General features: G+C 49.0%; 1 protein-coding gene across 1 annotated transcript in view; it reads left to right on the forward strand.

Annotated features, from left to right (window-relative positions):
• Nucleotides 1-21,670, forward strand: part of CDYL2 (chromodomain Y like 2) — a 193,829-nt gene extending 172,159 nt beyond the window's left edge. Inside the window, exons 4-7 of the mRNA XM_063112080.1 lie at nt 3,862-4,034; nt 12,394-12,604; nt 18,211-18,354; nt 21,024-21,670. Coding sequence (XP_062968150.1) covers nt 3,862-4,034; nt 12,394-12,604; nt 18,211-18,354; nt 21,024-21,182 — 687 coding nt within the window. The 3' untranslated portion in view covers nt 21,183-21,670. The remainder of the gene's footprint in view (nt 1-3,861; nt 4,035-12,393; nt 12,605-18,210; nt 18,355-21,023) is intronic.
• Nucleotides 21,671-21,870: the final 200 nt, after the last annotated feature.

The raw sequence follows: 21,870 nt of genomic DNA on the forward strand, positions 1-21,870 counted from the left end.
TTCATGTCCTGAAAATGCCTATTTTTTACTCTTGCTTTTGCTGGGTAAAGAATTTGCTTGACAGTTATTTTCCTTAGCACCTGGAAAATCTTATTCCTTTCCTTCTGGCATTTATTTCTGCTATTTAGAGTTATGCCTCCAGTCAAATGTTTGCCCTTTGTAGGTAAGCTTTCTCTTGCCTCTGGATATACTTAAAGTTTTGTTTTGTCTTTGATGTGCTGGAGTTTAAATATGGTAATTCTAGGCATGCATTTATTGTTATTTCTTTTTCTTAGCTTATTAGTCATATGTATCCTTTCTCTCTTTGATTATTTTAAACATCCTTATATTACAGTCTCTTATCTCATTCAATTACTTGAAGTTACATTATGTAATCCTCCTGCTAGTGTGTTGACTTGTGTTTTTTCAAGTGTTTTGTAATTTTTTATTGTGAGCTCACCTGCAGCAGGGATTACTTTCTTGTATAATTCTCATGCAGTCTGAGTTGCAGTTTCTCTCCAGAGTACTTTTGCATTAATTTCTATAAGATATCTCAGGGATATCACTAGCCCGTGTCTAATTTCTATATTATTATTATTATTTTTTAACTTGGGGATTTCTCCCTTCTGTGGGCATGGTAACTTGGAACTTCAAAACCACATACAGGGCAGGCTTTGAGTTTTAAGTTCTTTTGGGAGATTTTTCCTACAGCAGAGATAAATTATTTGTTTTAGCAGCTTGTTCTGTGACATGGAGAACAGGTGGCAGTTGGGCTAGAGGGGCTGTGCTCTTTCAGCCTGGCCACACTGCTGTGAATCACCATGAATGCCCAGGTTCCCAAGAGAAATTGTGTAGGCAGTATGGACGGTGTCCTCTGCAGGAGTGTGATTGGAAGGAGTAAGAAAGTGTGACTACACATGGTAGGTTCAGCCAGTGCCCACATTTTGAGCTTCTGGATGATGCTTTGGCCTCTGTGCCCAGCCTATATGTGGCAGGAGCTCAGCTTTGGGCCCTGGCTCCATCATAAAATTCACAGTTTGGGAGGGGAGAAGGGTCTGCTTTTTCCTGTGCACCACAGAGCTCATTCTTTGCTGCTGCATAGCCAGATGGCTGTCACATGGAAGGCTTTAGATGAAAGGCCCATGACACTTCTAGAGGCAGCCCAGCCTGTGGATAAGGACGAGGACCCCAGAGCCCAACTTCCTGAGTCCAGGTCCAGCTCCACCATTTTCCTGCAAACCTGTCAAACTCACAGTGCTTGAATTTCCACATTAGTAAAATGCGGCTTGAACAAAAGTGACTCCCTCATGAGGCTAAACAAGTTCATATTTTAAAGCAGCACTTCTCAAACCATGACATGCCAGTCAACCACCTGGAGGTCTTGGGAAAATGAAGAATCTCCTTCTGCAGGTCTGGGATGGGCCAAGACGCTGCATTTCTAGCCAGCTCCCAGGCAGAGTGAGTTGCTGGTCTAATGGCCACCCCTCGAGCAGTGAGGTTTGAAGGCTCTTAGGGCGGAGCCTGATACATAGCAAATGTTCTGTAGGGTCAGTCTATAAAAGGTGACATCTCGTGGGGCTTTGTGCCAGGCACTGGGCCTAGAACTTTACATACATCTTGTTTGTGGGTCAGCTTAATCTGTGAGGTTGCTCTGAATTTTATAGACAGGGAGATCAGGAGAGGCTAAGGATTCCCCCATTATCACCCCAAGCAGTGAGGGATGGAAGTGGGGCTCATGCTCAGCTGCAGCCCCAGAGGCCCAGGTGTACCCCATGTGGACCCCAAGTAACTCCCATAAACAACACACTGAACCATCTCAGGGGGAAACTGTGAGCCAGCCAATCTGTTAGCCCTGGCTTTGCCATTTACTGATTGCATTGCCTTGAGAAAGTCACCTTTCTCTCTAGGCCTCAGTTTCCCCCTTTGTAAAATGGTGTAATAATAATACTCACCTCCCAGAGGGGTTGGGGTCAACACACTCATAGGCGAGTGCTCTGTCACGGTCAGGCTGGTCCAAAAATGACTCCTGTGTGATGTAGGAGACGGATGGCCCTACTTACTGCATGATTTTGAAGGGCATCAAAACAACTAGCCTTCATCGTGTGCAAACTTTTAAGTCTCCTAAATGGTTTTCACAGGCGCCTTTCGAGATGGCCCCGTAAAATCTTCCAGGTACGTGAGAAAGCAGCCTGGCCAATTTTCTTCTGAGGTTGGGGGAAAGGGCTATGAGGGAATTACTGTGTCATTAAACAAGCAGTTGTTGAGTGCTCATTGTATACCAGGCACTGTGCAAGACTCCGAGAACATGGTGGGGAATAAGATGTCATTCCTAAACGTCATTATTAAATCACAGTCAAGCAGAGGCAAACAAGTAAAAGGCAGGGAGCAGACAAGCAGATATAACAGGTGAATGTATAAATGAAGGAAACCAATGGGGTAGTGAGGAAGGGAGCATGAGGGGGTCTGTTTTTGGATGGGGGGGTTCATGAGTCAAGGAGACAGGCTAACCCCTTGAAGGTGGGAGAAGAGCATGTACAAAGACAATTAGGTAGACATGGAAGACGTTCAGAAGACTGAGGGGTTGTGACTGGGGGCACTGGGCCCTCCTAGCTGCCCCTGCACTGTCTGTCCCTGCTTGTGTGTGTCCCTTGCTCTGGAGCTGACTTACGTCCTTTTCCATGCATGGGAGGCCATAGCTGGACAGTGGGGATCTGCAGTAGCCAAGTGTATAGACTGGGTATTGTTGTGACTGGAGTTTGAATCCACCTGCAACACTTACCAACTGCATGGCCTTAGACTGGTGTCTTAACCACTCTAGGCCTCTGTTCCATGGTCTGTGGATGGGAGTAAGAATAGTGCCCACCTGTGTGTTGCTGGGAGCCTGTGACCCACCTGGCAGGGCACCTGGCCTGCAATACATATTCACTGCTAAGGCAGCACTCGTTACTCCTACTGCTCAACTGGAACACCTGTATCTGTCCCCCAATACTGCTCCCCTCTCAAGACAAGACCCCAGAGCCCTAACAATATACAGGGCATTCATACAGGAAGTAAGAGGATCTCTCCCCATGATGGCAGGCTGGCCAACACAGTTCCTCCTTGTCAGATGTCACCTGTAGGGGCAAGAAGAGGAGGAACAAAATGCTCTTGATCCAGAATTCACCATACCTGCCTGGAATGTGATCCTGCAGGCAACCGTAGAATATTCTTTCCTTTTATTTATTCTTTACTATAGCTCTTGCAAATGGGCACTATTATCCCTTACCTATAGATGAGGAAATTAAGTATAACCAGCATGTCTCAAGTCTCATGGCTAGTGAGTTGGAGAGCCAGAATTTGGATTAGGGTTTCTAATTCCAGTAGGACTTTGCACCCAGGTCTGGGTCTGATGCCAGAGTCCACTTACCATGTGCCTCCTGCGAGCCATGCAAGGGTCCTAGCTGAATTAAGGATGAACAAGAGTAGAGTTAAACTGAGCCATCTAGAAATGCCTAGGTTGTGCACAGGACTGTTTGTCCACACCTTGTAAAGGGATCAACAAGCAAATGCCAGAAGATTTGCAGAGATTGACCAGGGATTTCATGACTCCAATCCAGGCTTCCAGATCTGAAGCCAGGGTCCACACTATTTCCTTACTAGCACTTGTTTGCTTGCTTTGGGGAAGACCCTGGAAATCTTTGGTTTAGATAAGTGTTTCTTTTCTTTTCTTTTTTTTTTTTTTTGGTCTGTGCTTGTATTCAGGGGAGACTCCCTGCACAGGCAGAAGCAGATTTGCTGGCCTCTACCCTCAGGGGGTGAGGTCTCTGGCTGGCTTGCAGTCTGAAAGCCCCAGGTTTACAGGATAGACACATAACATCACTGCAAATTCATCTCTGCCTGCAGATCATGAAGGAAGTCCGGCGAGCACTCTGCAATGCAGCCACAGATGACAGTAAACTGCTGCTCCTCAGTGCCGTGGGGAGTGTGTTCTGCAGTGGCCTGGATTATTCCTACCTAATTGGCCGGTTGTCCAGTGACCGGCGAAAGGAGAGTACTCGGATTGCAGAAGCCATCAGGTGAGACACTGTTCAGACACTATGGGGTCCTGCTGTGGCTTGAATGTCCCTCCAGGCTCCTTTTGGAACTTAACCCCCAATTTGGTGGTGGAAGGTGGGGCCTTTAGGAAGTGATTGGGTCATGAGGACTGTGCCCTCGTGAATGGATTGACCCACTCATGTAGCACTGGGTTGATAGTTTAATGGGTTGTCATGGGCATGGAACTGCTGTCCTTATAAGGAGAGCAAATGAGAAAGTTAGCTGTCTTGCTCATGCCATTCTCTTGCCATTTGATACTCTGGTTGCCTCAGAGCCCTGTAGAGTTCCCACCCAGAAGAAGGCCCTCACCAGATATGTCCCCTGGACTTTGGACTTTCCAGCCTTCAAAACTGTAGGAAATCAATTTTATTTCTTTATAAATTACCCAGTTTCAGGTATTGTGTTATAAATAAGAAAAATGGATTAATACAGGTCTTGCCTAGGATTCCCAAATTTAGCAAGTAAAAATACAGGCTGCTCAGTTAAATTTGAATTTCAAATGACAAAGAATTTTATTTTTAGTATAAGTATAGCCTATGCAATATTTGGGGCATACTTATATTAAACACTTATTGGTTGTTTATCTGAAATTCAAATTTTAATTGGGCATCCTGTATGTTATTTGTAACCCTAGGCCTGCCAAAATTTGGGATGCTTTGCTCTCCAGGTTGGAGCTCACTGTCATTCTTCTGGTCAAAAAGAGATTTTATTTCCTATTAAGGCCTGTGTCTGGTAATGCCCAGGTATTGTCCACACTACTCTTGCCCTCTGCCCGGTGGTGGGATTCTTTGGTTGTCTGGATGTATCTGTGCCCCGGAGCTGACATGGTTCAGTAATGGGGAGGATGAGGAAGGGGTTATCTGAGCAGCTGTGCACTTGCAGACCCAATGGGGTGGGGCGTATTGTCCCCTCTTCTATTGCCATTGGGGCAAAAGTTGGGAACCTGGGAGTAACATCCAGTCCCAACAACCAGTACCCCTTTTCAACCACTGGAGAGTAGTTATTTCCCCATTCTTTATAGATATATCAAAAGCAAGTGAGCGTGATTTCTAGCCGGGGTTGTTTAGCTGGTTTACAGCTGTCACTCAACGTCCACTCTGGGAGGGGCACACGTGCTTGCTCTCGCTCCTTGCTTAGGAAACAGACAACAGGCACAGTTCAGTCATGGCCCCTGGTCTCATGAGAAGGAACACATTCCGTGTGGTGTCATGGAGCCTCAGGGCACATGTGGGAGATTTGCCAGGGCCTCCAATGTCACTGCTCTGTGGCAGCATGACACAGAGGCTGATTACCATGTGGCTCACACGGAGGGACTTTGAGGGGATGCTGCGTTTCTGAGGGGTGATGCTATGATGCTGTCGTGTGAGGAATTCTGAGTCCCTCTTCAGGGGGAGGCCCCCATTGGAATCTCTGCTCCACAGCACCTGGGTGCTTCCTGTTGCTGAATTTTTGCCCAAAAAGCTTGAACACTGTCGTTTGAAAAGGCGTCATGGTTTCATGCTGTACCCAGGCTTCTGCTTGCAGCCCAGCCCTGGCTGTGTACATGCAGTTTGTTCTTTGCTTGGTTTCAACTGTGTCTTCTTACTACTACCCTTTCACGTGTCGAGGGGAGCAGCAGGATCACACCCAGTGGGCCTCCCTCATCCTTTGTGGGGCCACCAGAACCCCCTCAGAGAACTGAATGCCCATTTCTGTGACCCATGGAAAGCCTTGATCATAGTCTTCATCTGGCTTATGAATTCCAGTGGGGACATTAGCTGTATTTCCAGAAGCCCAGGGAAACCTGTTTGACGTAGCCCCCAGTTTCCACTCCATGCACACACAGCTCATTAGGATGCAAACCCCTTGTACTGGGTTGAATTGTTGCCCCCAAAAGATTTGTCCATGTCCTAATCCCTGGAACTTGTGAATGTGACCTCCTTATATGGAAAAAGGGTCTTTGCAGATGTAATGAAGTTCAGAATCCTGAGTTGAGATCATCCTGGATTAGAGTGGGCCCCAAATCCAAGGTGACCTGCCTTTATGAGAGAAGAGGAGACACAGACAGAGGAGAAGGTGGTGTGACAGTACAGGCAGAGATCAAAGTGACTCAGCTACAAGCCAAGTATTGCCAGCAGCTCCCAGAAGCTGGGAGAAAGGCCTGGAGCAGATTCTCCCTCAGAACCTCCAGAAGGAACCAGCCCTGCTGACACCTTGATTTTGGACTTCTGGTCTCCAGAACTAAAGGAGAGTACCTTTCTGTTGTTTTAAGCCACCAAGTTTGCAGTAATCATTCCAGCAGCCCTAGGAAACTCATACAGTCCTGAAGGAAATTATTAGCACCTCAGAAAGCCCATCATGGCCTATTCCAGCATCCTGCAGGTCTGTCCCTTCCAGGGTCTGCTGTCTGTATCTGCTGGGTGGGATCTGTTAACAGATGATCTCTAACAGCTGCAGGGAAGGCATGACTCCTCAGTTAGTGTTGGGTTGGCAGCAGTAAGACCTGCCCAGCGTGGGGGTCGGGTTGCCAGCACATGCAGAGATGAGGATTTGCAGCTAGGTCACTGCAGGGATGGAACCTGGACAGAAAGAGGGTACCCAAGGGCTCCTGACTTGTGGTGGCCTTCCCCAGAGCCCCCATCTACCTCGTTCCTGCAGCTTTTCACCGCCAGTGTCTCTAGTGAGAGCAGCGTCTCCCTGGCCTCTCCCTGTACCTGTATGAGGTATCTTAGATCTATCTAAGCTGAGGGGCAGAACCTCTTCTCCTGTCCCCCGTAGCCTCTACCTGTGGGGGCCGTGAGGGTGATAGCCATGCCTCTCCACACTCTTGAGAACCAAATCAATGGAGAAGGAGCTGGCAGAGGCAGATGGGGATGAAAAGCCATAGGAAGCTGGTGTGGAGAACATGGCCAGGGCCTGTGTCCCAAACTGGCTTCCGACTTAGAAGTTCCAAATGCGAGGAGATGCTGAATGCTTCAACCCAACCTTGGAGAAACATGGCCAGTGGAATTCAGACATGTGCCATCTCAGTGGCAGATCAGAGGGCAAAACAGGACAGCCAAGGGAATTCTTCCCGATGCTTCAGAGGGAGCAGAAATTGCTAGCTTACGAGCTTGCAGGGCCACAGGAATGGGAGAGGGTATGTCCCCTGGACCACTGGTTCTCAGCTCCAACAGCACAGAGAGGCACAGGGAGCATTTCCAAATCCAGATGCCTGGAAGCACCCCCAGGAGATTCTGAGTTAACCAGGCTGGGGTAGGGCCAGGGCATCTTTTGTTTTAAGGTTCCCCAGTGATTCTGAAGAGCAGCCAGGGTGAGCAGCCTGCCCAGGGCTCCCTAGAGGCTTCCGCACTGCTGACTGAGAGCCGTGAAAGTGTTTTCACGCCAGGTAGAAAAGGTGGTTTTCAGGAGAAGAGTGTGAAGGAGCTGATAGAGGCACAAGGAGGGGCAAGAGCATCCGGGGGGCTGGAGGGAGGTGCGGGCAGGACAGCGTGCAGAGAAGCATGTCCATGGGGTCAGAAAGAGCCTTGGCTCATCCATCAGCTGCACTCCTGTAGGGAGTCTCCAGCTTACCAACTCTGGGTTGCTCCCTTGGAGAACCTGCTCTACAGTTGGGGGCATCACGTGTTTTGCAGAGAACGTTTGAGGATTTCCAGAGAAGCACCCTGAGAGAAGGGCACTGTCACTGAAAGGAGTTTGGTTCATGCTGCAAGTTCTGTCCCCGCTCCTGCAGGTTTTCCAAGAGTTTAACCTATTCATGGGCTGAGAAGTCTCCTGTGGAAGAACTTTGCTCAGGGTTTTTTAGGGCTGGAGCATCTTTTGCACATAGAACTGCCCCCATCTCCATGTAACCTCTGGCATCCCTTGCAGTTCTCTTAGGACATGCTCTTGGCAGGGCTGACTGACCCCAGGAACCAGGCATGCCACATGGCCCGGCACTCCCTGAGCCATGCTCCTTTTCCTCGCCTAAAGAAATCCTGCACACACATGACTGGGGCATCATGTTCACTCTGCAAGTGTTTGATGAATGCACTAGTGGATGTGGGAAGAGCTCAGATGATTCATTCAGCAGAAGCCTCTATCCATTGGCAGGACGCTTCCTGCAAGAGAAGCTGTCCTCACCTGAACAGGTGACGTGATGGCTGGTTGCAGCACAGTACTGAGTAAGGCAACGTGGGACAGCAGCTGCCTGAGCTCAGACCATCTTCTGTGCTCACTAGTGGTGCAGCTTTGGGCATATCACTGACCTCTCTAAGCCTATTAGCTCATCTGGAAAATGGGAACAGTTGCAGTGATGGTCTGGCCTCACTGGTAGGTTGCTAGGATGAAGAGTAATAAGATACTCCATGTGAAATACCTGGGCTATTCCTGGAACATGACAAGCACTTAGAATAGGTTGTAAAGAATTATTATTGCTGTTGTTGCCACAGCTGCTACTTCTGGCCATGAGTTCCAGCTAAGCTGAGTCTATGAAGTGGGATCCTAGAGACCCCTGTGGGGGCCAAGTACCTGGGAGGCACTGGCTGACTTGGCTCTGAGCTTTGGTAGTAGGAGGGCTGCCCTCCATGGCTCTGATTAAAGGGAATGGGTAACTGAGTCACAAAAGAAACACCAATTGTTCCAGGTGAAATACAGACATCCCTGTGAGCAGAATTTTGCTTCTGAGTCTCCTTTAGGCTGGGAGAATGGCTCACAGACCACTCTGAGAATCGAATGAAAGCCAGGTCCACTGCCCCCGCCAGCAGATGCACTATCCATGATAACAGCAGCAGGGGTTTCTTGCTGTCTTTGTGCAGGGCACTGTGCTAGTGCCTCATTTCACTCTCATTCAACCCTGTGGGGAGATGTCATTGATGTTTCCATTTTACAGAGGGAGAAAATGAGGCTCCAGTGACCGGGTGGCTTGCCCAAGGTTTCAGTACTAGTCAGGAAAGAGTTGACACTTGACCTTGAGCCTTTCAGACTCTGAAGCTCCTGCTCCTTCTGCCTCACCAGAACAGCCCAGCAGCCTGGTCAGGCAGAAGCCCCCAGGCTCGGGTTGAGCAGGGGAGGCTGTGGGGCCAGGCAAGATGGCCAGCTTCTGCGCAGCCCTGCCGCCTTGCAGTCAAGATCAGATATCTGAGCCGTGGGTCTGTAATTCAATATCCTGTTTGTTGTTTGGCTCCTGCATCCACCAGGCCCTTGTGACAGAGATCTACCGCCTGAGATGAAGAAAAAGGATGGGAGGTGGTCTCCGCATCACAGTTTTATACTAAGGAAATGAAATGAGAGGCAGGTTGGAATGAAACAGGAGGGTTGGGGGCATCCTGTATCTCTGCCTGCTTGGTCCCCTTCACCCTCCCCAGAGGTCCCTGATGCTTTTGCACAGAGCTCAGGTTGGAAACCACAGAGTGAAAGGTTCTGGAAGGTCATGAGAGCTGCAGTTGATTCCTGAAGGGCTGTCATGTGGATGACATGGCCGAGGTCATGGGAATATCAGAGAGACCCACACGAGGTCCACAGCAGGGAAGTGTCTTGATAGGCATAGCCCCGCTCTTACTGAAAATGTTCAACAAGGTGGGATAATGCATCCTCAGGATGTTAGGGAGGGAATTCCGCACCTAGTGGAAGATTTGGCTTGATGAGTCTTAATGTCCTTCCAACTCTGAGACCCAAGATTCTGAAATTGTATGAGAGCCCTCAGGAATGGGATGTCTGATGAAAATCACCCAAACCCAGGGATTCCATGGATCCTACAAAGAAGCCCCATATCCCCTGCAGATTCCAAATTGCATTTGGTAAAAAGCACTGTCAAAAGCCAGTGACCTAACCTAAAACCTAACCATGAGGTTGGGCAGTGAAGCCAGGAAATGGGCTATGAGGAGACCAGGCATTGCAGAGTCGTGGTGTCAGGACTCCCTCTCTGAAGCAGTGTCATTTTGGGGTCAGCTGTGGTGGGGGCAGCAGTGACTGAAACAGCTTTGACATCTCAGGCAATTTGATGCCCCTAGCCTGGGTCAAAGGTGCACACTTTTATGACGACTGACATAGATCACAAGATACCCCCTACCCCAGCAGAGTATCATGATATGTTGAATCTGATCCTAACGTATCACCTAGATACCCATATATTTTGATAGTAGTTAGGGGGAGAAACAGTATCAGTTGGGAAGGGATAAATCAGCTTGACACTTGTATTAGTTAAGTATTAGCTCCTGTTACAAATAAACCCCCAATATGTATAATGGCTCAATTGTGATATGTATTTGTCTGTTTCTGTTGCTTATGACAGAATATCTGAAACTAGGTAATTTGTAAAGAAATGAAATTTATTTCTTACAGTTTTGGAGACTGGGAAGTCCATGGTCCAGGGGGTGCCTCTGGTGAGGGTCCGCTTCTGGGTGGGAACTCTCTTCAGGGTTCTGTGGTGACACAGGGTATCACATGGTGAGACAATACCATGAGCAAGAGAGCTAACCTTACTTGCTCTCCATATAAAGCCATTGGAACCACACCCATGACAACATTAAACCATCTACCCCTTGCTCCACGAGTGGATCAATCCACTCATGGGGCACAGTCCTCGAGATCCAGTTGCCTCTCGAAGGTCCCACCTTTCAAATATAATCAGATTTACTACTTTCTTAACACTGTTATGGTGGGGATCAAGTTTCTAACACGTGAACTTTTGGGGGGACACATTTGACCCATAGCATGATAGAAATTTACTTCTTGCATTTGTAAATGTAAAACAGATGTTACCGATCAGCCCACAGCTGTCCTCCGGGTGATAACTCAGGACCCCAGACTCCTTCCATCTTGTGGCTCTACAGGTGTCTTTCAAGACTGTCTTCTCCATCATGATGAATGCGCTTGGAGGACTGCACAGTGGGAGGTCTGTGGGACTGGAAGTGCTGCGTGTGGTGCCTACCCACGTCACGTTGGCCAGCACATGGTGACTTGGCCACAGCCAAGTGCAAGGGAGGCTGGAAATTCTAGTAGACCCAGGAAGCAGAGGGAAGGGAAGACAGGTTTGGTGAAGAGTTTGTCCGTCATTGACACACCTCTGCAGTTTTTGCTCTTGTTCTGGGAGACTCGAGTATTTATTCAACAGGTATTTACTGAGCACTAATTCCAGGACTGATGGACACCAAGTGGTGCCCCCGGCAGACCTGTAGGTGTCCTGAAGGAGCTAAAGGGGAAGATGAATTCGAAAACAATCAAGCAAACAAACAATTAGTTGGAGCAATTCCAAATCATGATAATGGTGTTTTGTAAGAACTCTCAGAGGCCAGTGTGGCTCATGCATAGTGGTTAGGGCTGAGAGTGGCATGAGGGCAGCCTGGAGAGGTAAGCCCAGGCAGACCAAGGCGATAGGCGTTTGGATTTTATTCTTGTGAGTTTGTGGTAGTTTCCCATCTTCCATCTGAGGATAATGAAAGATGCAGACTTTACTAGACACTTTGGATCTTTCCTCCCATGTCCAGATGAATATTAAAAATTTACATATCTTGTATAGCAACTAGGGGAAAGGAAAATAGCATTCTAAGGCAAAGCAAGTTGAGATTATCACTGGTGGTTCTGCTTAATAGTTTAACTTGCTCAGTGCAGAAGGGCGGGGAGAAGAGATACTGCCCAGTCCTGTAGCCATGGTACCAGAAGCCTCTTGCCTACATGGCAGCCTGATATCCTTCCCCAGTTTTAGTCAAAGCCAGCCTACACAGATACCCTGGCATCCCTGTAGGTAATTCAGATTCATACCATCCTAGGATTGAAATAAATCTTCAGTGTCATCAATCTCAACCTGTGCCTACCATTTGAAGCTTGAATCCCCCCTACAACATCCCCAAAGTGATCACTGAGCCAAAACTGGAGTACCTCCAAGAACAAGGAATCCATGCCTCCCAAAGCCACCCCTTTCCACCTTCGGCCAGTGAAGTCATAACATTCATTGTCTTGTTGAGTTGAAATAAACCTCTCTGTAGCCCTCCTTTTGTTCTGTTTCCGTTTCTGGTTCTGGGCCTTCACATTCAGGTTGTCCTCCTTAGGATATATACAATTCTGTCAGTACCTAGGGTATCCGTATAATTCACTGTCCACATCATGGCTTTTGAGAATGGAAGGAGAGGGTAACTGGGTGCAGTGCTGGGGGAAGGAGCATGAACTTGGATGATCTGGGCAAACCGGTACGTGTCGCCACCCCGTCAGTATTCCTCTACAGTCTGGCAGCCCCGTGGCTCCATGTCCAGGTGTGTGAGGGCCTTGTCTGGTATCTGCTCACTTCTGATGAACTGAGGGTCACAGCACCGGGAGAGTCAGGGGTGGCCAGTGGGGCTCAGCGAGTGGGGCCGCCTGTTAAAGACGCTCTGCTCTCTCCCCTAGGGACTTCGTGAAGGCCTTCATCCAGTTTAAGAAACCCATTGTGGTGGCCATCAACGGGCCTGCCCTGGGCCTGGGTGCTTCCATCCTGCCCCTCTGCGACATCGTGTGGGCCAGTGAGAAGGCCTGGTTTCAGACGCCTTACGCCACCATCCGCCTCACGCCTGCTGGCTGCTCCTCGTACACCTTCCCTCAGATCCTGGGGGTCGCACTGGTAAGCCTGTTTCTCCCATGGCCTCCCTGTCTGTGTGGATTTGGGTCCCGGCAGACATTTCCTCTGTCCTGGGTTTAGGATATAGCTCTTTGCGTGGATCAAAATCCAGGGGTACTGTCAGCCTGAGGCATCTGTTTGAGCTTCCTCAGCCTCTCCAGAGGAGCCAGGACTGAGGCTGGGCGGATCTCGGCTCCTCCACGCAGTCAGTGCCAGCTGGAGTGGCCGATCCTGAGAAGATGGCAGAGGTGCCTGTTTATTGAGTACGTTCTCTGTGCCAGGCACTTATGCAGGTGCTTTGCACACGTTGTCTCACTCCTCACAACAGCCTGGTAAGACCGTGTATTAGGATAGCCATGTGCTGTAACAACCCACGGTCTCAGTGGCCCAAACAGCAAAATTTCTATCTCTGGCTGTAGTCCGGCGTGGGTGTGTTTGGTGAGCAGCTGTCTGCACTGATGAGGGATCCAGGTGTCTTCTATCTAGGAGATCTCCCTTGCTTCCAGACAATGAATGGGAAGAGAGAGCCTGGAGGATCACCTGGGAGGTCCCTGGCGGGGCGTCTTCACTCCACTCACGTGTCATTGGCCACAACTCAGTTGTGTTGTGGAGGCTGGGAAATTTTATCAAGCTGCATGTCCAGGAATAAGAAGGAAAGGACCTGGTGATCACAAAGCAGGCTCCACCCATGTGGAAACCATTGATTCCCATCCTACAGATGGAAAGTTAAACTCAGACACAACAAGGAACTTGCCATGTCTCCAGGTGGTCATCAGGCAGAGCGGGTTCCATGGAGGTGGGGGGTCCACTGTAGGCTGCGGTTAGACTCTGCACCAACAGCAGGTCTGGCGGGGGAGTCATAAAACAGCTGGTACTTGGAAAGCACTCCCTGTGTGCCAGTGCTGGAATGTCATTAACTCAGTCCATCCTCACCACAGCCCTGTGAGGTGGGACAGTTGTCATCCCTGTCTGGCAGATGTGGAAACTCAGGCTCAGGGAGGTTAAGTGAGTTGTCTGCAGTCACACCGTGGTAGTGGCGGTTGTGGGATTTGAACACCAGCTGTCTGATTTCACAGCCTGTGCTCTTCACCCAGCATGTTATAAAGTAGAACCTGCATCTGAGGAGTGAGTCTGAGATTAGCACCGCCAGGACCAGGGCGCAGTTCAGAAAGTGTCCAAGTGGTTGTATGAGGTGGTGTTATGCTTTGTCTGGCTTCCTCTGATGGCTCATGGGCCCTCAGATCAGCCTCTGCTGATATTAGCCACAAACTCTCAACTCCACTCTAGTGGGTTAATCCTCATCTCCTAAGCACAGGTCTGAGCTGGGATCTCAGAAGGTTCTCGGGGAGTCCCCTCCTCCCCACCTATCAGCCAGCTTCTCCACACCCTCCCGTCAAATACTTCCTGAGAATCTGCAAGGTGCCAGGCTCTACCCCTCCTACCAGGGACTCAGGGGTGGACAAGAGGGATGAGCCCTGCTCCTGGGTCTCCTGTTCCCCAACTCCACGTCTTAAGTAGTGGTCCCACCTTGTACAGGTAGGGCCCCTCTGGGGAGGTGACATTTTAACATGGCCTTGAGTGTTCCAGGCAGAGGAGACTGAGTAGGGAGTGAGGCTGGAAGGCCTTGGATGAAAGGTGGTTGGTGTGGCCTGTGCCTGGCAAGGATGGCGGGGATGGAGCCTTAAGTTCTGTCTTCAGAGAGGGCACTGGAGGGACAGTGTCAGCAGTGGCCACGAAGACTTCTGGTATGAAAAGAGGCCTTGCTCTGTGCCTTGCGCCTGCCAAGGAGTAGCTCAAGGTGGATCCGAATCCAAATTCATGGGAGGAGATATGGCCCCCTGCGGCTTCTCCAGTGAGCCTCGGTTTCCTTTCGGGGTGTGGAAGATGCCATTCTATTCTCAGTGACCCCTGGTGTGGAAAGGTCTGGAACCTGTCATGACTTTAGCTTTCCTAAGGATTTTGCGCTACTTGGATTTGTTTTTTCTGTTGTTGAAATCTCAACTTTCCTGCCCGTTAACCTGCTTCTCGCTGGAGGTGGTTGGTCGCTGATTTCCATCTCCTTGTTCCAAGTTCTTTTCCGAAGTCCTTGCATGTTTTCATAAGAGTTTGCCTTCGGGGCAAAGTGAGGCATCCTGAAGTTCTTGTCTGCACCTGCCCCAAGGGCTCAGGACAGTGGCTGTGTTTGTTTGAACAGGAAAGTATTGTGGAGGACAAAGGGGTGTAGTCTCAACTGAGCTGCGCCTGTGAGAGGGGGCGTTGGGGTGGGCAGACTTGTACCTTTCACTCCTCCAAACCAGGGGCTTTGGGTTCTGAAGTCTGAGCACCCACATTTGTGAGTGTAGGTGGTCTCACCTAGTTTTAAAGAAAAACCCTGCCATTGTGTGTTGCAGGGGACACCATGAGCCCCTGTGTGTTAAATCCAGTGGCCTGTTGTCAGCCCTGTGTTGTCATCCTGCTCTAGTGGGATGGATGCTGCTGGAAACTCCTTCCTTCACCCTCTTGTTTCTTGAATTCTCAAGCACCACATGGCCTGAAGTTTCCTTGACACCCCCGTAGCTCCTTACAAAGCCTTTGTTGGGTCACCTGGACTGAGTTTGAGCTCCTCAGCATAGCTCGACGTCTTTCATGACCCAGATCTTTTTGCTACTTTTTCTGTTTGATTTCTTGCCTCAACATTCATATGCCAGCAACTCTAAAATGTTTGTGGTTCCCTGGGCACACTGCCACTTCTCACCTCTGAACCCTGCTCAGTTCTGTCCTCAAGGCCAGGAACGCTTCCTTCTCTAGCCCTCCCTTTGTCCTGGTAACTCCCGAGGCCTTGTACGCTCAGCTCGGGCTCCATCTTCTCTCCTATCCCCAGCAGACTGATTTCAGTGCCCTCTCTGTACTCTGGATTTCTGGGATACTCTTTCTGTCTCCCCTGCCCCAGACTGAGGTCCTTGGGGCAGAACCCTTTATATAGGAGGTTTACCTCGGACTTAGACACTCACTAAAGAATTGCTGCTACTGAGTGTTTGCACAGGAATGGCTGCTAGTTTTTGATAATATCTGTTGTCTCTTTAATACTTTCCATTCTGAAAAATGTGTTTTCTGTTTTGTGTTTTACACCAAAACCTCATGGGCACTCTGATTACAAAGGACTGAGTGGGTTATCTTAGCGAGGTCTTCAAGCCTGCGTTGAACACCTACTATATGCCAGACACTGTGTAAGGTGCTTTCACACACGATGATATTCTTTGCTCTTCTAGACATCTGCAAAGCCAGGTCTTATTATCCTCCATCTTGCAGATGAAGAAACCAAGGCCCAGAGAGTTAAGGTGACATGCTAGTAGGTGTTGCTCCTTCTTTCAGCCAGCGAACCCCACTGAGCTCTCCATGGGCAGCAGTTGTCACCTAACAAAGATGAATGACATGCGGGCTCGATCCTCAACAGTCCCCTCTTTGGGCACAAATGTGTGGCTGGCACAGTGTTTGCACCCACTTTTGGTATCTTAAAGGGTCCTCGCTGTGGTCTGGAGGTGATATTTAACACCTACTGCTGAGACCCAAAAGGCAAAGAGGTTGTGCAGGACCATAGCACAAAACAAAGGGCAGAGCAAGGATGTCTGCTGCAGTCTGGGCTCTTCCTGCATTGCCCCTGTGGAATGCTGCAAGAGCAGACCCACTGCTGTGCTTCGAGAAGGTTCTGATGGCCACAGGCATATGGAGGGTCAAGAGCACCAAAGAATGAAACCCAGCCCTGCGTGGGACTGGGGCGAGGGGAGAGTTAAAGGAGGCTTCCAGAGGGGTCCTCCTTTGTGAATCTGGAGGGACAGGTACCCCCATTCTCTCCCTTCTTTGTGGGCTCACTGCCCTTTGATGGTCTCATGAAACAAGAAGAGCAACAAAGAGCTGCTGAGGTCATTGTCAGCACCCCCTCCTCTCTGCAGCAGGTGGGACAGATAAGGCCATTTGGACCCAGAACTTTTGGCCGTACACTCAGGTGGGCATGGAGCTCAGGAAGCAAATGATTTCCCTTTTGATCTCGGCGACTGTGCTCTGCCCAGACCCCTCCCAGTCCGCTCCAGTTCCTCCCCATCTTTTGTGGTTACAAAAAATGTTAAAATTGTACAGGCTTATCTCTCTCTTTCTCTCTCATTTATTTCAATCATTTCTGAAACTCCAAGAATGTTGCTGATAGAGATGTGTTCGTCTTGTTGCCTGAGTCCTGTTGGGCTCCTTCTACTGAGTTCCTTTGTTTCATTCCTACTTCCTGAGACCAAGGTATTTCTAAATAAGTATACAGACATGCATTTTTCTTTAAATCACTAATCAAATGCATGCTGTAGTCTTGTTACCGATCTAATGCATTTCTGTACTCCGGCACGAAAGATTGTGTTCTAGATCATCATGACCCATCAGTGACACTCAGAACAAAGGGTGGGGAGGTGGGACTTATGCGTAGACCTGGAGGCCTGAGAGAGCTTGACACTTCAGCGCTGATCCAAGAGTAGCTAGCATGTCGGCCTGGTGAGAAGAGCAGTGGGAAGCGGACAGCAGGCAGGGAAGGCGTTGCCTACCGCATGTAATCCAAAGAGATAAGGACCCTATCACAATGCTGTGACCATTATACCCTAATTATCAGTGTGAGAGTCACCTGTCTGTAAGTTTCAGCTGCTTATAATGCACTCTGTCCATGCCTAGGTCCTTGTTTATGTAGCTCCTTCCAGATTGTGTATGACAGCTGCAGATTTTAAAACAGAAGGAAATTCCTTATGGAGTGGAGTGCAGAGGTAGCCCAGGTCACGAGAGTGCAGAGCTGCTTTCTGCCCCTCACGACCAGACAGTGCCTATGCCCAGCCCTGGGCCACTGGGAGAGCTGCGCCTCTCTGCCTTGGTATTGTGGTATTATTCAGGACCTTTTGGGTTGCCAGTGATGGACACACTTTAACTGGCTTAATTAAAAAACAAACAGACAAACAAACAAACAAAAAACCCCCGAACTTAGTCGTTCCCTTAATTGGAAAGTCCAAAAAGTGGAACGTCCCTACGGAGATGGGGCCCAGGAATTCAAGCGCTGTTAGGATTCTCTTTGTCTCTCTCTCCCCATTTCTCCTTTCCTTGCGGACCCAGCTGTCCACTGACTAGGAACGTGGCCTTGAGTGGCCCCTGGGCTCACTGACATTAGCCTACAACCAGAGAAGAAGAAAGAGTCTTCCCTCTCCCCTGCAGTTGGAAACCTCATGGAAGATCTCTATTATCTAGGGTGGATCACCTCTTCATACCTGGACCTGTTGTCATGGCCAGGATATCAGCACTGAAATGTACCCAGCCCGCAACACATGCCCACCCCATGGGTCTGCCACCAGATGTGGGGAGGGGTACTGTGCAGACAAAGCCACAGTAAATACATGGCTCCTGTTGAGAATGTGATGAAAGTTGTGGACCCTCTGCTCAGAAAAGTGCACACAGAGGCAAAAGTTTGCATGCAGTTCCCAAAGCTTATCTGATCCCAGGCTAAGAGTCATGCGTTTGAGAGCAGTGATGGTTGCCTGTGGCAAGCCCAGGACTCACTAACAAACATGGCGGAGTTCTGGGCCCTCAGCCTTCCCCTGCCTTTGCTTTTTCAGGCTAATGAGATGCTGTTCTGCGGGCGGAAGCTCACTGCCCAGGAGGCATGCAGCAGAGGACTGGTGTCCCAGGTATTCTGGCCCACCACGTTCAGCCAGGAGGTCATGTTGCGGGTCAAGGAGATGGCATCCTGCAGCGCTGTGGTGAGTTCCTGCATCTCCCCTGTGCTTGTCCTTGCAATAGACCCATCTTACAGATGAGGACAGTGAGGAACTAATTGACTTGCCAGAGATCATGCAGGGAGTAAACAAAAGGCCCTGTGCAATTTGATAAATGCCTCCTCTCTGTATTGAGAGCTTAAATCCGAGGGAGACAGTCAGCATTATTATATAGCCTCTGTCATCTCTGGTTAGATAAATCTCACGGAGACACTTACGCTTGGGGTAGAGTGCACTGCTTTAAAAGGCAGGCAAGGACAAAGCGTATTAAAGGAGCCCAGAGATGAGCAGGGAGGGCAGCACACACTGCCCTGTATTTCGTTTCTTCTCCCAGTGCTTGGTTTACATGTTTGCACAGGTAAACATTACCGTTTGACTCTGAAGACACACTGAAAAATAGATAAATAAATCACACTTCCGCAGAGGCGCCAGTTTTTCATTAAGTGTTAATTTTATCTCATCACCGTCACTCTGAGCTCGGTAGAGGAACATCCTGTGGAAAGGTGGAGAAAATGCCACTGCTGGAGCCACGGGGCCAGTTCTGGAGCTGACAAAGGCACTTTGGGAGAGTAAGGCCCCCAGGATTCTCTCTGTGCTTCAGAAACAGGGAGCTGCTGGGATGGATTCAGGGGCCAGACCCCTGACCCTCTGTTCCTTCTCCCTCTCTGCCTGTACCCACACCCAGCTGTCCGGATTCTCCTGATTTGCCTCCTCAGCTGTTGACTGGGCACCTACTGTATGTACGCCCTGTTCTGTGGAAGCTTAACTACCGATGATGATGGGGTGTGATGGTCTCCCCGTTGCTGGTGAACGTTCATCTGGGCCATGTGCTTTGCTAAGCTCTCTATATGGATTCATTTTTTATTGTCCTAAGGACTTGGGTGACGAACTCGTCTCACTTTGCCTGAGATTCTCCTGGGTTTGGTATTGAAAATCCTGCACCCCGGGAAACCCCATAGTTCCAGGCAAACAGGGTTGATTCATTTCCCAAGGGTCAGCTTCACAGAGAGGCAGGTAGAAATTCTAAGCAGGGCAATCCACAGGGCGTTTAGGCAGCGGTTCGTGATCAGTGAGAGACAGTAAGACTGAGGAGGAAGCGGGAAGCCAGGCCTGGAAGCTACAGTGGGAAGTGTGTTCTCTGTTCTGTGAGCAGTGGGCTCAGGTGAATCCAGCTGTTGAAAGGACTCCTATCCATAGGTGTGAATTCAGGAGCTTTGGGGTGATTTCTTGAGAAAGGAATCTGCTCCAACAGAAGCCCACGGCCTCTGGGAGATGGTGTTCTTAGGAGAGATTCCTGGGAGGAAAGAAGCCATCTGGGTCTTCCAGCCCTTTCCCACCACCCCATGGCCTCCCGCCCAAGCTGGGGAATAGAGTCATAGCCCTTTCCGGCCTGCTAGTGCCAGGAAGCACTCTTCTTGCTTTTTTTCTCTTTGAAAGTGTTTGGGGGAGAGTGGGAACCTAAGACTTGCTGTCAGCAGTGGCTGGGGTAGGCCGGCGGAGGGATGCTAGAAGGCCTCATGTCGGCCGTGCCTCTGCCAGAGGATCAGCTGGACCTTGGTTCTCCAGCTGCAGCCACCACGAGCAGCCAGGCACCCTGGGCTGCATTATCTCCTTGAGCTCTGGGTTCTTCACCCGTAGTATGGGGAGGTGAACACCACCCACTTGCAGAGTTGTCATGAGGAGGACCTAAAAGGATTCAGGACAAGTGTTTCTCATAGAGACTGTTGGTTAATGGTGGTCATAGTGGCTTTGGTATTATTATTACTACTATTGCTACAATTATTATTTCTCATTGCTATGATTATTATTATTCATGGCTGCAATTAGTATTGCTGTGGTTACTGCAGTTATTATTACTGACTACTATGATGATTCCCACCATTATTACTATGATTATTTTTGCTTATTACTATTATTATTCTTACCGTAATTACTATGATTATTGTTACAATGAATATTATTGGTATGATTCTGCCAAGTATTATTTGTTACTATGATTATTATTTCTTGTTATTACAATTACTATTACAATGATTATTGCTATTATTACTCATTACAATTACTATGATTGCTTCAATTATTATTACTCATCACTGTGATTATTATGATGAGGATTGCTACAATTACTACTTGTTACTACAGTGATTACTACCACTGTTACTACTGCTCTTACTACTAAGCCTGGGTAAGGGGCATTGCTGTTGGGGTGGGTCAGATGGATACTGTGACAACCATTAGTTCATTTCCTTATCTCATTCTGTGTTTTCAGTGAACCTTGAGTTAGGTGTTACTATTTGTTTCAGACAATGGAAATGACGCATGAGGAGGTTAAAGCAGTGTTTCCCAAACTTTTTTTTGATACCTATAGAAAATGGCACCTTGTTTATGTCACCCTTCGGTCAAAGACAAGGCTCTTGTGGTCTGGGGTAACATGGGCTCCACTGAGTCATTGTAGGGACTGAACCTCAACATCTGACACACCTGGAATGCATTCAGGGCTGCGCTGGAAACACGGAACCAGGAAGTCTAGGCTAAAGGGGCCGCTTCCTCTGCCTTTGAACATTGGAAGGTTGACTGGTGCCTCATAGACCAAGTACAGTTCTGGAACAAAGCCCCCGGTGCCCAGCTAATGAGGCTTGTGCCTTTCCCTTCAGGTGTTAGAGGAGTCCAAATGCCTCGTCCGGAGCTTCCTGAAATCGGTGCTTGAAGACGTGAACGAGAAAGAATGCGTCATGCTCAAACAACTCTGGAGCTCCTCCAAAGGCCTGGATTCCCTGTTCAGCTACCTGCAGGACAAGATTTATGAAGTCTGAAGGCCCCAGCTCACATGCACCCGTGCTCAGGGGCGCCTGACTTCCAGCTCCACCCTGTGTTTCGGAAATTGGAGCACAGTGCCTGTTCCGGCCAAGGAGTTTATCTAGGTGTCTCTTTATACCTAGGGTTGTGTCCATTCCCTCGTGTCCTTTGGTTGCTCTTCATTGGTTTGATTTTGTGTAACAGATGGGAAATGTGGCATACTTGGCCTCCCCCATGTCCCCACCCCGGCTGGCCAGAGGGCTCTTGAGGGCTTTATCTTCCCAGGGTCCTGCTGGCCTTTCCCTACTTGCTGAAATGCACCATTGTGGTCCAGGAAGGGGAAGACCTCTTTCCCCCATCCTTCTGACTCAGGCTGTGTCTACACAGTGCCTCTGATTTGGAGATGTGGCTGTCATGGCTCTCTCTGGTTAGGTTCAGATCATGTGCCAAGGGACGATCCATCCTAGGGAATTTCCAGACCAATGAGCAAAATGTTTGTGTAGACCCGGCTTCAGTCTCCTCTCCTACAAATCTGTGTGACTATCAGGGCTTGGTCTTAAAACCCAATTGAGTGATTGACAAACCCAGATATTGTACATTTAGAAATGTTTTGTTAAATATATATTTTTAAAACAATGTAAGTGGAAATTCTGATAATTTATGTGTATTATATGTAAAGCTAGTTTTGCAAAAACAAGAACTACT

This window comes from Cynocephalus volans, chromosome 10, assembly GCF_027409185.1.
Source record: "Cynocephalus volans isolate mCynVol1 chromosome 10, mCynVol1.pri, whole genome shotgun sequence".
Lineage (NCBI taxonomy): Eukaryota > Metazoa > Chordata > Mammalia > Dermoptera > Cynocephalidae > Cynocephalus > Cynocephalus volans.